Genomic DNA, 18,319 nt, shown 5'->3' with positions numbered 1-18,319 from the left:
GTTGGGCCGCAACCGTCACCTGCTGTTCCGGTTGGGCCGCAACCGTCACCTGCTGTTCCGGTTGGGCCGCAACCGTCACCTGCTGTTCCGGTTGGGCCGCAACCTCCACCGTCTGATTCGCCGGTTGGTCCGCAACCACCACCGGCTGATTCGCCGGTTGGTCCGCAACCGCCACCTGCTGTTCCGTCTGGTTCGCCGGTTGGGTCGCAACCGTCACCTCCTGTTTCGCCTGGGTTTCAGCCCAAAAGCCTTGTTCCTGTGACTGCTGGGCCGCGGTTCCGGGACCCCGGGTTCCCCGGCTCTGGCTCTGCCTTGCCCCCGGGCCGTCCGCCCGAGTTTCCCGGCTCTGGCTCTGCCTTGCCCCCGGGTCATTTGCCGGAGTTTCTCGGTTCGGACTCTGCCCTGCCTCCGGGCCGTCCGCCCGAGTTCCCAGACTCTGTCCCGGTTCTGTCCCCGGGCCGTCCGCCCGAGTTCTCAGGCTCTGTCCCGGTTTTGCCCTCAGGCCGTCCGCCTGAGAGGGTCGGTGCCCAGGGTTCCTGGAATCCCTCCTCCGGGCCCCCCTCCGCCCACCCGGTTCTGGTTGTGGAACGTCTGGGATCCGTCCCTTGAGGGGGGGGGCTATGTTGTGTTCTGGCTGTGCCAGCTTGTTGTGGTGAACTGTTGTGGTTTTGGATGTGGTTTATTTGTATGTATTTCCGGTGTTTCCTGTTTTATTTTGGTGATTCACTCCTCCTGTGTCTTGTCTGGGTTTACTTCCTTCCTTTGTCTGTTTTCCCGCCTTGTGGTTGATTGTCTGCCCCGCCCTGATTTGTTTCACCTGTGTGTAATTTGTCTGTTATTTAAGCCTGTGTGTTTCCCCTCTGTCCTTGTTGGTTCGTACTTGTCTTCCCAGTCCCTTGTCCTCCGTGTTCCTAGTGTTCCTCCGTGTTCCTCGTGTTCCTAGTGTTCCTAGTGTTCCTCCTGCCCGTGACTCTCGCACCCTCTGGTTTGTAGTTTTTTGTTTTTGTTCTCAGTTTGTTTTTGATGTGTTTTCATTTGTACTTTGTTCCCCTCCTTGTTTTGTTAGTTCTGGAGTTTGTCAGCTGAATTAAAGCTCGCTTTTATTTAAAAATCTTCCTGTCCTGCTTGTACTCTGCGTTTGGGTCATCTTAGTAACTCATCACATGACATTGTGAGTGTGATATTTACTGGAGTTGTCCAGGCGGTCGACGCTCTTCCAGCTGGGTAACAACGTGGCCTTGCCCTCCCTCTTCAGAGAAGTGTAATCCTGCAAGCCACAGCCCGCTCCGGCGCCCTCCTCCTCTGGACCCTTCTCCGGGGAGTCGTCACTGGTGAGGGAGAACGCTGACCGGGAACGCTGCAAGCACACACATTAAAACACACTCAGGTTAGTGAGAAACACAGAATGTGATTTGTGAGCAACAAAATGCTGTCATGCTGCACGCACCTCTGCTGACTCAGACACACAGGAAAGGTCAGAGGTCACACAGAGGTGCAGTTACAGTAATAGCATTATCTTTCTCAAAGAAACCTCAATGAGGAAGACGTTTGACAGCCATGGAAATTTAAAGTTGAAAATCATTCTCTTCATAATAGTGGACCATTTTTCACTTGAGTCTGAGCAGCTTCAGACAGACATTCAGTCAAAGCAGCTCCAGGTCAGGACAGGTTATTACTGCTTGGACAATGGCCAGAAGCAGTCACATATAATATCCACATATAGTAATTATAAAATAGAAAAGGAGAGCACTTGGCCCAGCTGGCTTGTCTACTTCCTGTCTGGGCAGAAATCTGTCCAACTGTGGCTGCGAGTCAACAATCTCATCAGCAGGTGGAGCTAGAAAACAACTAAATAACAAGGCAGACAGGAGGGGCTCTTCAAGTCTCTCTTCATGTATGTGTGTAAAATGAAGATATTGTGCAACTTCCTTTACGTATGATCATAAAAAGGCTTTATAATGAGAGAGAAAAAAATCAAAACTGTTGTCAAAAAAAGACATTTTGCCTCTCATTGACAAGGGACTAATTTAAATCTAGGATATAGTTTTATGGTTAGATTAAGGTTGGATTAAACAGGAATGTTTAATCATGTTTGTGGATATGCACTTCAACTTTGTGCGTCACTGGGATGTAGATTCAGAGGCTGCTCCGCTGTGAATGAAAGGAAACATATAGAGGGGGATTTAAACCTGATTCAAGCTAAAATCTTGTTGGTGAACATTCAGTCTTGATTTAAAGGACCAGTATGTAACAATTAGGGGGATCTATTGGCAGAGATGGAAGATAATATTAATAAGTATGTTTTCTTTAGTGTATAATCACCTGATAAGAAGAATCATTGTGTTTTTGTCAGCTTAGAATGAGCCGTTATATCTACATTGGGAGCGGGTCCTCTCCATGGAGTCTGCCATATTGCACTGTCATGTTCTACAGTAGCCCAGAACGGACAAACCACAGTGTTAACTTTTCCTGCTTGGGCCGGAGTCGATAATGTTACACGCTCCTGTCGCCGCCGCTCTCTCTCTCTTGCTCCACCACTCACTTCCCACGTACACACACACACACACTTTAACCACTCTACTCTTACAGCAACTGGCCATTCACGTCGGCCACCGTAGCAATCCTACACGCTTGGCACACGGGAGAAGTTGTAATCTGCAACCTCACCGCTAGATGTCGCCAGATCTTACACACTGTTCCTTTAACATCCAAGTGAGAGGACTGACGTAGGTACATGTATAGTCTAGTAGGGCACAGAAGAATTAGAGACAAAACATCAGTTCTTACAGTGGGTGGGATGCACCATTAAGACCCCCCTAAGGATCAATGTTAAGGCAGTACAGATTTGAGTGAGCATTTGCATGCATATTGTCTTAGTGAGTGTGTTTGCAGAGAGCTGATAAACAGAGCCCGTCCCACAACGGGCCGAGCAGCTGAGGAGGATCCCCCTCGTATTTCACGGGACTTTGATCTTCGCTGAGTGAAACAGTGGGAAACAGAACGGCGAGGCCAGGGGAGCGCAGCTTTGATGCTTCGCTCACACACGGGACGATGACAAATATCCACGAGTCCCTGCTGACTAGTAGCGTAAAGAACCACTGCCAGGTGTGAGTGCATTGCCGATTTGTGTGCACATGTTGGTGTGTCTGCTATACTGTATATTTCTATGTGTCCCTGTAATCTGGGCGTTGTCACCATATTGTGTGTACGTTTCTCAAACCAGGAAAATGTATTGAAACAGGTAAACTGTCAACTTTTCACAGGACTTATATTTATAAGCAGTCTATGAACAGAGAAGGTAAAGGAGCTGAAAACAACGCTTAAAAGGCAACAGTCTCTGTTGGCCAACACAGCAACAGAGGCTTCGTTTAGCGGCGCACACCGTAACGAAAGACAAAAAAGCCCCTCGGCTCTGGTTGGACTGTAATAGAGGCGATGACTACGGTAGCTGAAATGTTATTAAAGGACCATAAAGGTAAGACAATAATTATGTCTCCTATAGGCGATGGAACAACTTTGTGCTATGAGTAGCTCTCGGCAACTTTCATTTAGTCGAATTAGCTCTCAGAGGATAAAAGTTTGGAGACCCCTGCTCTATATTATCAAATCAGAATCAACTCATACTTGGCTCAAATCACACTTACAATATTACTAATGCATTGCTTTTGCCTACTTAATGGGGACAAATCCACCGTAAAATACTTTAAATAGTGGAAAAAGAGCAATTAGCCATGCACCTAGGGGTCTATTTTTCCTTAATCTTGAGGAAAAGTGTCTGCCCTGCCCAAGCAATCCTCTAAATTAGTTGTTTTAATGTTTATACATTTTTAGAGAATACCTTAATCCTGCAATATGACGAATTTATATCAGGATTAAGCATGCAAAATTTAATGTGTGCGAGACCCCTCACCACTGGCTTTTAATACAACAGCTACAAGATCCACAAAGGACATCAGGCACAGAAAGAGACCAAAGCACAAAGCTTAATGAGACCACATCTTCACCACGTATGTGACCAGTGCTACTAAAAGGTTACAGTGATTTTCAGCCAAACACAACATTCCTGTGTTTTTTTAAACCTGGCAAACACGCAGAGACGGTGGCCGGTCCACCCAGAGGAACACATACCAGAACACAGACAGAGGAACATTATACTGGATGTGCTGTGAAATGAAGTGAGAACACCAAACCGCCCTTCTTTAAAACACATGGTGCACGATAGAAGAGCAAATGCTTCTGGCGGGTTTACACCCGCCGACACGACAGGGCATTTTTGCTTTGACTTCACCGGATATGGTTGGCATTTGTTGTTTTTGCAGTTTGAGTGGAGGCAGGGACTGACCCAGAGAGAGTAGGAGGTCTTGAGGGGGTCCTGTGGTCCTTGTGAAGAAGCTTGAGGCTGAGACGGAGAGGGGAGTTCACTGGGCTGGATCAGGGACTGAGGCTGAGGCCAGACAAAGTCATACTCTGTCTGCATCTCTGAACGCTTCCTCCTCTGAATGATCTGAGAATGTAAGACAGGAAGGAGAAGAAGAAAGTGAGAGAGCTGCGAGGTATGTAAGCATACAGCAAGCTTCATTTAAATAATAAATAATATAACTATAAAGCAAGGAATCGCTGTGTGTATGTCCTTCACATATCTCGAGAACCGCTCATCTGATCAACTTCCCACTTGGTGGGTGTATTGCTGGGGACCCAAGGGAGCGCAGTGTCGAACATGGTGCAATTGGGCCAGATGGTGGCGCTATAACAATGAACTTTACGATTTAGCCTGTAACTTTTTAACCATAAGTCTAAGAAACACATTTTTCCTGGATTTTGTGGGTCCAGACGATTCTATCCATTTAAGTCACTCCCATTTGCATTTAGCGTGATTGTTCTGCCCTTTTGAATTGTGTCCAAATCTGACTTTGTGCTGCTCCTCCTACACATTTTAAGCAATCGTCACCAAGTTTGGTAGAGAACATCTCTGGACCAAGCCAGAAAAAGTTACTTTTTTTGGATTTTTGATGTTCCATATAATTTTGCTATAGCTGGCCCTCAAAGTTAGCTCAAACGCTGTGGGCAGGGCTTATATTACACAAAATGTCATGTCTCCTGAACGCTTTCTGCTATTGTGACCACATTTGGTGGACATGAGTAGATATGATGTCTGAATGACCATGGCACATTTGGTGCCATTTGGCCAATAGGTGGCACTGTAGCAGCATCTTCTAACTATAAAGGAAGGAATCTCTGTCTGTGTATGTATGTATGACTGTCGTTTGAATATCTCAAAGACCGATCATCCAATCAACTTGACACTTGGCGGGTGCAAGCAGCCATACCGCGGTTCTCAACAACGCTGCAAGCAGCACTTCTGGGGGCCAAGCAGCCATACCCATTCCGGACAGGCACATGCTCCGAATGGATGCTGCACTAGCAATAACAATTGCAAATTGTAAAATGAAAAGGCAATCTCATAACAGCGTTTTATGTTTACACTTAGGCATGAATAATTTGTTATAATGAAGCTTTAAAACCAATAATCCAGTTTCCATTTGAATATTCATGTCATATTATATTATGCACCTCAAAATGGAGATAAAATGTTTTATTTTTGTATTTCACCTTCAAAGAAAGCTATCAAAAAACTGCAACTCCACTCACTGTGTATGCAAATTACAAGACATGATTAAAATTAAAGCGGTTGTCATTTGAATGTTAATTTAAACTAAGATATCATAATCAAAGATGCTCTTTTTGCAAATGGTTCTGTGATCCCAATTTCAAAAGAAGAAAAGAACTCTAGTTTTATGTGTTCCTGTGCCATCTCTCCATCAAAATGTAATATCAATGAAAATGCTTTTTTTTTAACGTTGTAATGGTCTACTGATCTGTCAGTCAACCTGTCAAAGTGAACACAGAGGTGGGACCTAGCTTGATGTATTGCATTTTCATTTTCTAGTATGCATTTATATTTGAGTGAGGTTAACTACACTTTCACGTACAAGGGGGGAAATATACATTCAAAAAATAAAAACTTACTCAACCTACTTTTTGTACAATTGTTGTGGCAAGTTCCTCTATGAGCTCCTCTTTGTGGTCCTGCAGATACCGAGCCTCATTCTGCTTCTCCTACACACACACACACACACACACATATACATATTCTGTTCAGAGTGACGGAATTACCAGCAGAGGGTCTGTGCAAACGCCAAAAACCCTGACTGCATCCTGCTGATACTGAGAGAAGAGAAGTAAGAGGCCATGACAGAGAAAGCGGGGATAGAAAAGAGGAGCAAATGGAAAAGAGACAGAGAGAGAAAGAAAGGAGGAACAGAGGGACGTCTCACCAAGCTGTCACTGAACTCCTCCGCCTTAGCGATGGCCTCCTCTATCGCCTCCTCAGCAACACGCAGGGCGACTGTGAGCGTCTCTGCCATACTGTGTCCTAATATCACACACATGAGTCACACATAAACATTACTGAGATATATAACTGTATAACAACCTCTATACAACCCTTCATCCCCTAACACACATTCCTACAGATACTCTAAATCAAGGGTTCCAAACCTGTGGGTCACAACCCATCAAGTGTGTAGCAAGAGCAATCTAAAGGGTCACAAGATGATTAATTGGATATTAAAGAAAAAAAGAAGAAGTTTTGCCTCATAAATTTGAATTAATGTTTTTGGATGTTTTGGATTTCGACAGTTTTACCTCTTCTGGGAGGGAAATATTACTCTTTGGTGGACAAATGTATGCAGTGACAGGGCTTGCAAGCAGACACTACTTAATTTTAAAGGGGAACTCCACTGATTTTAAAAAATAAAGGGGAGTATTAATGCATATGTAAAAAAAAGTTTAAAAAGTATTAAGCCTTTTGTGGATCCAGAGGGAGCTGCGTAAGGCGTTGGTTGGGGATGAAGACTACAAGTTTGAAAATTAAACAAATTTAGGGCTGTAGAGTTAGAAGGTAGTGAGATTTCTAGACCTTTGTAGCCCGCTCCTCATCTCTGCTTGAGGCTAGCCGCTCGAGGCTACTTTAGCCGCTACTAGCACCTCAGAAATCGGAAGTCAGAGCTGGGAATGACGTCACACCCGGTTTGACCGCGTTCAAGTTCAACAAGTTGGAAAACGTAATGGAGTTTGCTCCAGCTAGGTTAGCCATTGTTAGAAATAACAGTTGACAACAACACATTACTCTGGTATTTTGCACATACAAACACTGTAGCAACATGTCCACAGATAGAAGCTGGACAGTAATGTGTGTACGACTGATTTAATGAGACAAATAAGACAGACGTGCTAATAAACAGTATATTACTATAGCTTTTTTTTTACTGTTGATGCGCGGAGCAGTCATCTTGGGTTTTGAGGTCAGGGTTGGTGTGGTTCGTCCGACTTTCTGAGTCAGAAATCCGACTTCAGAGGGCGTTCCAGTTGAAATTTCTGACTGGGAACTCGGAAATGACTTCCCAGTTCAAATGGAAAGCAGCATAACTGTCGGTGGTCTAGTTGCATTGTAGGTTATGTAGGTGCCAGGCTTTGAAGAATAACGTGCGGAATAAAAAAATACAATATGTCTGGCTCTGCTGCATGAATTTTTATACTTTCTTTGGTCCATCATGATCGACAGTGTTATTGAAGTGCAATATTAAAAACATGGACAACCTTTGCTCTAAAGCATTTTTATTCCTAGCTTTATCCCTTTGGCCAAAATAAAATGATGTAAATAATTAAACACATACACACACACACAAAACTACAATAGAAAACAAAACAACGCAGTATAAACTGCCTATTTGAACACCACAGTTTAATGAAAACAAAGATCCCCCCAACACACACACACACAGTGATTGTTTGTGGGCTTCTCAAGAGCTGCCATTATCTAAATGGCAGATCTTGATCATTGCATAAACAACTCATAATTACTGGCAAACAATTGAAATTAGCGTTATCATTAGATTGGGGCTGTTGGGGTTGTCTGCGTAATTATTTGTGTATGAAAGGGTGTGTGTGTGTGCAGTAAATGGCGCAAGCATGTGTGTTTAAAAGTGTTGTCTGCGGTGTGGAGGAGGCTATGTGTGTATTTGTGCGTGTGTGTGCATTTGTTCATGACGGCATGTCAGTGGCTTTATGGGTATCCTGTGGATTTATGTGAGAATTGTAATGTGTGTGCAGTTTAATGATCAAACAAGAACTGTAGCTGTGTTTCGATTCACTTTAGTGTCGTTTAGCACTGATGTGACTACACACACACACACACACACACACACACAAATGCCCTTTGCAGAATGGTCTCTATATGTTAAGGAAACAATTAATGAGCAATAAACATAAAAGCTCAACCTTTTAAGAAAATGGAAAAGTGAAAAAAAATCAATATAGCTAACACAGCAGGCAAGAAACGGCTGTAAAGTGGAAAAGATAATGTCGATTATAATTGTGGCTGAAATTACCCATCTGCACCGCCACCACAAAACGTTGCCCGTTCATCACCGCGTCTCTCACCTTCACTCTGCTTGTAGAAGGCGGAGTCGCTGCCACAGATGCTGCCATCATTGTCGTTGCCGTTGCTTCCCTCGTGAACACTGCTTTCTAAAGAGGGAGAGAAAACGACAAATGAACTCTTCAGATAAAAGCCTTCAAATTGACGCCTGTCACAGAAATGCAAATATTCACCTCATATCATATCATATAATAATGTAGCTGCATGTTCTTTTGCACTGTTGCCACGTTAAAAGTAGGTTACACTGCGCCACAAAACCCCTTTTTGTACTCTTGTCAACTGTATTCCCAACTCTATTTTGTCATCTTGTCAATTGTATAGTTTTGTTTCTTCTACTTGGTGCCGTTCCCTATTGTGCATTAAAAAAAGAAACCAAATGACAGTTGAAAGAAAATGACAACTCCCTCTGCCTTTCAAATGAATCACATGCTGGCATTTATCACAGGGATGTTCTCAGTGCACATAAGCATCACCACAGAGTGTGTTGTTTTCTTTATAGCTCATTCAGGCCAAGTCTCTCGTGAGTTAGTGCTATATTCATGTCTTTTTCAAACAAACTAAATCTAGAGTTACAGCAAAGAGACATTTATGTCACCCAAAATGGAAAATTTGTGATTATAATTCCGAGACAGGTCGACTTAAAGAGCTGTGAATTCCCAGAGAAATTGTAGTGGTTACAACATCCCCGCCTTCAAAACCACATATTCCCTCAGTGGCCCATTAACTCCTGTTAGACACATCTCCTGTGGTTTGCATTTATTGCGTGCCTTCTCATCAGTCCAGCTGTGAAAATGAAGTGTATAAATGGACATGTAGGTTATTAAGAAGGAGAGGGGTTTGTCAGACCACCAAGGTAGAATATAATGCTATTGGAATGAGGATCCTCTAACTGACCACACTACATTTCCATCTCATCCACTGACCACAGCCCATACCCACTCTCAAACACGGCTGCTCCAGACAAAACACAAGAGCACCCTGGCTCCGGCTCCACCTCTGGTCCCCACTTGAGCTTGTTTCCATCCACTAACCAGAGCCAAAACCAAACCCAACCTATCCCAAACCTTGTTCCAAAGCTTCGGCCCCTGCTGCTGACAAAACACGAGCCCAACCAAACCCCATGACTCCCGTCCTTGGCCCGGTCTCCACGCCTCCAACATTAGTCAACAGTGTCCTGTTGGACAGGCTGCAGCTTCTGGCTGAATGCACAGAGACAGTCGAATGCTCGCGGTGGTTTGGTGCGAGTCCGCCTTCAAAGAGCCAGAGCCACTCACCGATCTCTGCCATAGCTAACTGTAGCGCCGCCAGAAACAGCCGAGTACACACAGCGATCACTCTTCTACGCCACAATGTTGCTATTGGATGCCTTCTTGGTATCTCCCACAAGCGTATGTCTCACTAAAATACATGTGTTTCGCATGAAATCGCAATAAACTTAATGGAATTATTTCAGAAGGGGTTTAATGAGTCAAATAAATGAAAGTAAACAAAAGCCAAACAAAAACAAATATATCAAAATCAAAGAAGCTGGCATTTTTTCCCCCCTTGACAGCTGCAGTAACACAGCCAGCTGTCAGATATGTTATACTATTTCAGCTTTACTGCGAGATGAACTGCTGTTTGTCAGAGCACTGCAGAGTCTTAGTGCAGAGCCTGTAAGCCAGCAATCACAAACTCTTACATTACTTCACAGTGACAAGCAGTGACATGCTGTAACTCAACCAGAGAAGACATTCTTTTATTTATATATATATATATATATATATATATTTTTTTTTTTTCTCCACAGATCTAACTACAGGCAACATCTGCCCTAACAGTAGCTTCTCCCGAAATATGTGTGTAGCTCCCCCATGAGAAGTGTGTATTTGATTCCATGCCGCCGGCCTGTGTATCTCCATTCACAGGCCCAGTCCTCCCAGTCGCAGCAGCACGGTGTAACAAGTCCCCCAAACCATTACACGCTCCAACCGTCCTTCACTCCCAGAGTTGTCTCACAGCGTTCGACAGAGCTGTACTGTTCTCGCTTGGTTAGAGCTTAATTATAGTTTCTGGGAGTGTGGAAGGGGACAATAGGTGGGGAAATTACCTGCAGCAGCTCCGGACAATGTAGACACAAAAGGACTGCTGTCAGAGAAAGTGAGCCGCCACACACAGACAGGTGGGCGGCACACACACACACAGAGAGAGAAAGACACACAGGGAAGCTGATACACAGACTGAGAAAGCTCCTGAGGACTGGCTATCATGATAATGCATCCCACACCGACACCAGCTCGCTGTTTACATACCAACGTCAACCTCTGTCATCATAACTCAGCCATCTGGGAGATGTCCAAAAAAGTGTTGCTGTCAACTGTCAGTCATATGGATGCAGCCTGCAGCAAGCAGTCCTGTTTGAGCAGGGAAATGTACCTGTGTGTGTTACCGTCTATCGGGACTAAACGTCATTTTATTAGCTCCTTCATTAGTTTGTCAGATGCAATGGTCAGAGGACACTCTGTATATTTACTCAAGTAGTGTAATTACTTGTCAAGTTTGAGGCAGATTTGACCGAGTACAATCAAGTTAAAACAGCTTGTTATTTAATGGCGAATCATGTAAATTCTCCGCCACGCCACGGCAACGCTGTTTCATGAAAGCTCAAACTTTTGATAATTTTTTATCGCAAACGACTGTAGATTGTACTGACAAAATTTTAAGTCGATCGAGTTCAATCTCTAGGAGGACTTTTTTCAAGTCTCCATGTGATGCATGTGCCTATCAAATTTTGTACATCTAGGTGAAACGTACCGCGAGGGCTGCTTCATTCAAATTTTGTTGGAGGCTATCGAGCCCCCTTGCACACACCCAAGCACAAGACTCATATCATATAACAAATGTTAGCACTTTAATGTGTGTGCCCATTTTTGTTTATTTTTAAGCAAACCTAGCCCCTCAAAAACAACTTTGTGTTTCATGGTGAACAATGCGTCGCCGTCGCCGCTCTGCCGGCGATTCAACATGCTGAAAAAGCATCAGACACAGGCAGCCAAGTGCCAACGATGCAGGACACACCGCAAAAACGAAGGCGACAGACGCTTTACTTGATTATTTGTTTTAAGATTACGCTATTTTGTACTTTTACCCAACTGGATTTCAGAGCAAAAGACTTTATCACATTTATCTGACAGCTGGTTAAATTGAAATTGATTGAGATTTTACACATATAACATACAATCAGCTTAGTAACTTTACAACACCTGTTTTAACCCAAACCGTGATCTTTCTAACTGTTTTTTTTCCCTAAATCGAACCAAACCTTGATCATAAAGTGGGGGCACAACATCATTGTTTTGTTTGTCAGCCTGCTGTTCATCCATGAGTCATGACAAGGCAACAGTGATACGGTGACCAGTGTGACACAACAGAGTGATGCCTTTGTCTTTAATTGGCCCTGAACGGCGCTGCTGCCATGTCAGTAGAGAGGTGATGGAAGGTCAGTGTGTGTGTGTGTCTCAGTACATTCCTCCTCACGTCCAACTTCTGTATTTTCTCTCCATGACCATCGTCTCACCTCTGTCACTCCCCATTTCTGCCGCTCACGGTTGTGGAGGAGGAAGTCACTCGATATCGCCATGGTAACCACCCAGACGACAGCGGTGGCCTGCATCTGCAAGAGTGTCTTAGTGTACAAATGTGTGTGTGTGACACGGAGTGGGAGAACTACATAACCTTTCTGTTAAGAGTAAATGGAAAAGATACAAGGGCATGTCTGTACTGGGATTTCTTTTCTTTTTTATTATTACAACCAAATTGTTTGTTTTCCAATTGCTTTTGTCAATGACTGATTTCTTTAAATTATACATCAAAGTGCATTTTGCCACTGAAAGTTAGCACCTAGTGAAGCAGCATTAATATAACATTGGTATTAATCAAAATACTATTTAATCCTTGCAGATGTGTTATGATCACACTACTTCCTATACAATAGACATTCACAATAGTGAGCAGTAAATTGAGATTTTGAATGAATCATCGTCATTTTGTGTTGTCACTGCCAGATGTAGAGCATTTGTAATACATCCATGGTTTGGAGTCGCACAACAGTCATTTTTGCATGTATAATATAAAATGTGACACATTGCATTTTGGGATTGGGATATGGGAGATTTTTTTTATATGAGCTAAATATAGTTTAAGATATAGTATCTCCACTCGTAGTGTAAGATAAGACCGATGAACGCAGAGTTGAATAATTTTGTCTGATGGGACCACTTCATGCAAAATTATACAGAAAATCCTCTGTTGTTTTGCCAAACAATTTTGAAATTTCGCAAATTGCACATTCAACGTGGGGATTAAGTTGAGTGGAATAGAGTGTCATAAAGAGAGAATATGTGGAGAAACAGAGGGAACTAACAAAAGACTGTATAAATAAATGAGCCAGTAAAGTCCCACTTAGAGCTAACGCTCCTGAAGTGCCAGCGGCAGCAGCAGGAGGAGGAAGGAGAGTCCAGACGGTTTCCTTTCAATTACAATACAGCATCTGGCAGCACACACAGTCCCATAAACAACGTCCTCAGAACAACGGCTGAACTGACAGGATGTCTGTTTGCATCACGACAGGCTGGGAGGAAGTGGAAAGTAAACAAACACTTCAATCACCTCTTTTATTTGGGAGATAAGAGTTTTACTCACCTTTTGATGATGCCAATGTAATTTAAATAAAATAGGGTGTTTTTGGACGAAACTGCTCTCTTTTGAAAAATATGAATATTTTCTATCCATAATAGGCTACTGCCCCCTTCAGGTGGTGCTTGCAGCAGTTACAAGTGTGTGTGTGCAGAAATTAATTGGTCTGTTTTGGCCAACATGGCCTTTAAAGTTCAAATGATGGAGGTGGAATGCGAAATGAAGGAGCAAAAATGTCTCCAGTAATTAGCAATAGCTTTTAGTATTCAATTTTTACATTTTCATAATGCAGCTGCTGTCACCTGCGGGCCACTGCGCCTGACTTAAAAAGGAGCCTGGTTGGGATAATCCTTCTAGTGAATGAACCTGGGCAGGAACAATGCTGCACAAAACCACCCAGAACGCAGCCTGGAGCAATAGAAAAATGTTCTTTTGGCTGTTTCTACTGCAGAACATTTCAACCCCACACAAACCACTGCATGAAACAAAAACATAAAAACAACAATTTCGCAAAGAGCTCAATAATTGAAAGATCAATGTCGGACTGGGTGAAATTGCACCATTGTCTTCTGTTTCCAGCCGATATAAAGAAGCGTGGGATGTAAACCATATTAGGATTAATAACAGCGCAAATATTAGTATAAAATGAATGGCTGTTTCCCATTTCTAATGCATTCTGTATATGACCTCACATATGTCCCAAATGTCTAAAACCCTAAGGGAGGTGAATGTGATCCACAAACATCAGATTTTTCAGTACATCTCCTTCATTCGACACACATTTGTCCACAAGCTGACATGTGTACATGGGTGTGAGTACCACAAACAGAGTTCTAGTTGCAATCTTGACACCAGTGTGGTCCGAGCCCTGTAGTTATTAGCTTTTCAACAGCGGTGGCTCTCGGCTCCTGTTTAACATTCTGCCCTCCAATCCCTACAGACAGAGCACTGTACTCTGAGTCACCAAGCTTTCAGCTCAAAGAACAGAGGCAATGGAAATGCTCCCAAAAGTGACAATACGCCTGTGAGTGTCTTAAGTACTTATATAGTACAGAACGGTTATCTATTAAGGCGCTGTAGAAAACCTTGAATGAGTACAATTTTGTATCTATTGAAAGAGGTGATTCAGGAGGTCTTTGTGTTTTGTTTACCAGAAGAGGAGAACAGCAGTAGAACGAAGGTCACTAACACATCTAACCTACTGCACTGCATCAACGTTGAAGGTTTTTGGCTAAGTAACCACTCATTTGACAGAAATGGATCAGCAGCATAGCACACAATGTTCACTCTTGCTTGACAAGTGGAATTCTCGTGCAAAATCCTCACGTCCTGTTCTACATTCTTGATATGACCACAGTTATGAAACAATACTAGTTTTCATTTTAGTTTTCATGGAAGCATTTGTATCCCTTTAGCTTACAGTTACTGCACCCAACAGGTGTAAAAAAAAAAAAGTAGAAAGCTAGAAAAATACAAAAAGACCTTGGTCTGCTCAAACATAAAGGTTGCATTAGCAACTGGTTGTTCAGCTTAACGGTACAAAATAAAAGTGGGGCCAAATACTGGAGTAGGATTTCAGATAAACATCTACAGGTTTGAAGGCAATCTGTGCAACCTTAACTAGAGAAAGCAACTTCTGAAGAAATTGTGGTGTGAATGCTGGCTGTTGAATGGCTGACGCTAAACTGATTGCTGGCTTTAATTTGGATGAAGAAGCAGCTGAAGGAGTATGAATGAGTTGGAAAAGTGGGAAATGGGTGGGTCAAATTAGGAAATCTCAATAAGCTGTGTTGAATATTTTCAAAAAGTATGAATGGGCTTTATAAAACTCTTAACTTATAAAAGATGTGGAACATTTTAAGGAGTATGAAGCAGTAGATAAGTGTTGAAAATCCACAAAAAAAGCAATATTTGTAGAAGTAGGAAAGGGATGAAGGATACAAAATATAGATTAAGCAATGAAAGAAGTTCAAATGGGAGTTTTAGAGCAAGGACTTAAATGAGCATAAGTGTACTGAGAAGGAGTTGAGGTTTCCTTTAATTGTCTTTGATAAATTATGAATAAAACATCAGCTAAGATCTAAGCCCCGACCAGAGTTGAACTATAAGCACTTTTATTTTGAAAAGCTAGGTCATTCCGAGTTCCCTGTTAATATACAGTGACTGTTTGGGACTTTTACTTTGAAAAAGAAGCCTTATCCTGAGCTTTCTGTTTTATTTTGAAAAAAAACAAAAAACAGCCACAAAACTAAGTCCATCCTTGACACAACGCTTCCAGCATTCACACCCAGTTAACAATAAACAATGATCCCATTTGCAAGGGTTGCAGCTTCTGTTAACAGTTTATATTTGATTATTCTGTATCCTTTGGGTTTGATTTTCCAACAAAACAATTCATGAATAGAAAGCTCTTCAGCAGCTCAAATGGTAGCCCCACATGTCAGACTTTGATTCCAGCTCATAAACGCAGCATAATAGGGACGGTTGACAGAAAAACTGGACGACGGAGAAAAACTCATTCCAATCACCACCAAAGACAATCGGCTGATTCATAAACCAACAATAATCTGCACCAATTGTTAACCAAATTCACTTTGATATCTCTGAAGTGGTAAAATTACCTCTCAACTTTGAAAATGGACACAGAAACTGATGCAGTCCATGTGTTTATCTCTAGTAATTTGTCTACCAATTTACTGCAGCCCTGGTGAGGAATGTGTAGTCATGCAGACACAGAAACACACATAACTCAAACCTGCAGAGCATAAAAACACAAGCACACACAAAGCACATACAGAGAAGAAAAATGCATTGATGAACAAGTACCTTTTTTGTTAGTTACTAATAAAAATCTACTTGTAAATTAAAAACAAAGGCAAATAATGTTGTCTTTTTGAAATGAGTCTTGCCAGGTTATAAAGTGCATGATTCTCTGATGCTATCAGGAGTCTCTGTCCCATATACACAAGGACATCATCTCTTCCTTTGTTATCGTACTGAAAAGACGGCGGCCGCCAGCTTTAAAAGACTGCACTGCTTTTCCTCTGCTTCTCCTCTGCTTCTCCTCTCTCTCTCTCTCTTTCTTTTCTCACTAGAGAGAATAGCGTGTTTGAAGGTGATAATATGTTTGAACATTTCTCGAGTCACCGTCATCTTAATGGATAGGTGGGAAGCCTCCCACAAACATTCGGAGGGACGTGACAGCAAACACAAAAGGCAGGAGAAAAGTGGGACAACAGTAATCCCCTATATGAAATGAATGACATTTTAGTGTCAAAAAAAAAAAAAAAAAAAGTCATCATTCCTGCTTTTGATACTTAAACAGACTCATCACGTTGCATTTCATGGCAGATTTTATGATGCTGTACCATAAAACCAGACTAGAGAGGTAGAGAGTGAGGTACAAAAATTACACTGTGATGGAGATATTAAACGAATAGCTGAGCCGTTATAAAAAATTACAAGTATTAGCCAGTGTGCTTTTACCGATTTATCACGGTGGAAGCAAACATAACACTCCTTAGATCAATTTAAGAGAGACACACAGCCACGGCAAAGCATACGAGTATATTGCAAGAGTCAGAAATCTCTGCACAAGTCAGTTTTCGAATACACGCTCTTTAAATGAATAGTTCAACATTTTGGGAAATAAACATTTACTTTCTTGTCGAGAGTTAGATGATAAGACATACTACTCTCACGTCTGTATGGTAAATATGAAGCTGGGGCAGGCGGCAACCTCCGGGTCTGAGAAGTGAAGCCAATGCGGAAGTGCCTTAAACTTGCATTCTTTCTAACAGCCAGCAGGGGGCGACTCCTCTGGTTGCAAAAAGAAGTCAGATTGTATAGAAGTCTATGAGAAAATGACCCTACTTTTCAATTGATTTATTACCTCAGTAAACATTGTAAACACGAGTTTATGGTCTCAATTGCTAGTTTCAAGTCTTCTTCAATACAGCATGATGTTTATTTAGTAAATTATGGTCCCATTTAGAGTGAAATAGACCATAAAGCAGGGGATGCTTCAGGTCGTGGCTACCTTGTGATTGTCGCTACCACGGCGTTGTCCGATCTGGGTGTTGTCCGTGTTTTTGTCTTAGAACTTTTCAGTTCATGAAGGTTAATCGCAACATTTACTTAGCTCCACCCTCTCGTGCCACTCCTGGTTCCACAAAACCAAGACAGCGACAGACAAAAACCAAGATGCCAAACTTGAGGCTTCAAAACCGGTCCACAAACCAATGGGTGACGTCACGGTGACTACGTCCACTTTTAATATACAGTCTATGTTTTTTTTACTCTTCTGTTTTAAGCCTATTGACTAGCTTTAATCCCAAGAATCAAGTCATCCATTTCACTTGAAAAAGGAAGATGCGCCATGTGCTTATTTTAATTAAAATAACAGTTTCTCCCCCTCTAACCTTTTAACACAACACTACACAGCAGCTCCACTGTTACATCACATTTCTAGTCTAATTTCAGTTTGTTGACTCGTAGCCTCCTTGTGCACCAAAGGCTAAGAGTGTTTAGTGCTACAGTGTTCAGGATACATTAATGTATGAGTAAACACAACCGTCTCATTTCATGCTATACTGGCGTCAAGGCTTTAATTACTAATTTAATAGGTACTCGGATCAGTGCTTGGCATCTGCCGATCCACTTAATGAGGTACTTGAATCAGTTACAAAAAAAGGAAATTCAGCTGTTCAAGCAAAAAGTGTAATACAGTAGATGGGTGATTCCATTCAAAATCTTTTCTTCTCTAATGTGTTTGTTCTTCTTTACAGTGTGTGGTCACCAACACTTCGTCCAGGTTTAATGTTAAAACTCTGTAGGGGCTTCTCCTGCACACACATGTATACTGTACCCAGAGGACAGTTTGATATTTCTAACCGGTCACACAGGAGCATTACTCCCTTCCATCGGAGATGACGGACAGAAAAGTACAAATCGCTCGCTCGCTGTTGTCTTCATGTTGGTTTGAAGGTCACACATCCTCTCTGGGGACACGATAGATGTAAAACAGTCACATCTCTCTCACCGACTGTCATGTCAGCTGCCATTTCACACTCGTACAGAATTGATTTCACAAGCATTGGCCCCTTTGTGATAATAAAAAAAAAAAAAACTTTACTAGCACATACA

At 42.3% G+C, this 18,319-nt stretch overlaps 1 protein-coding gene across 3 annotated transcripts in view; it reads right to left on the bottom strand.

Moving 5' to 3' along the window:
• myripb (myosin VIIA and Rab interacting protein b) overlaps nt 1-18,319 on the bottom strand; it is a 142,267-nt gene that overhangs the window by 26,703 nt on the left and 97,245 nt on the right. For all 3 annotated transcript variants that reach the window (XM_074621503.1, XM_074621501.1, XM_074621502.1), the window contains exons 5-9: nt 8,503-8,589; nt 6,336-6,433; nt 6,037-6,117; nt 4,343-4,504; nt 1,189-1,357 (exon numbers count right to left, since the gene is read on the bottom strand). In XM_074621503.1, the coding sequence (XP_074477604.1) occupies nt 1,189-1,357; nt 4,343-4,504; nt 6,037-6,117; nt 6,336-6,433; nt 8,503-8,589 (597 nt within the window). The remainder of the gene's footprint in view (nt 1-1,188; nt 1,358-4,342; nt 4,505-6,036; nt 6,118-6,335; nt 6,434-8,502; nt 8,590-18,319) is intronic.

The sequence above is a fragment of the Sebastes fasciatus genome, chromosome 21 (genome assembly GCF_043250625.1).
Source record: "Sebastes fasciatus isolate fSebFas1 chromosome 21, fSebFas1.pri, whole genome shotgun sequence".
Classification (NCBI taxonomy): Eukaryota; Metazoa; Chordata; class Actinopteri; order Perciformes; family Sebastidae; genus Sebastes; species Sebastes fasciatus.
The sequence above is the reverse complement of the archived record's forward strand: the minus strand, read 5'-3'. Positions and strand labels throughout refer to the sequence as shown.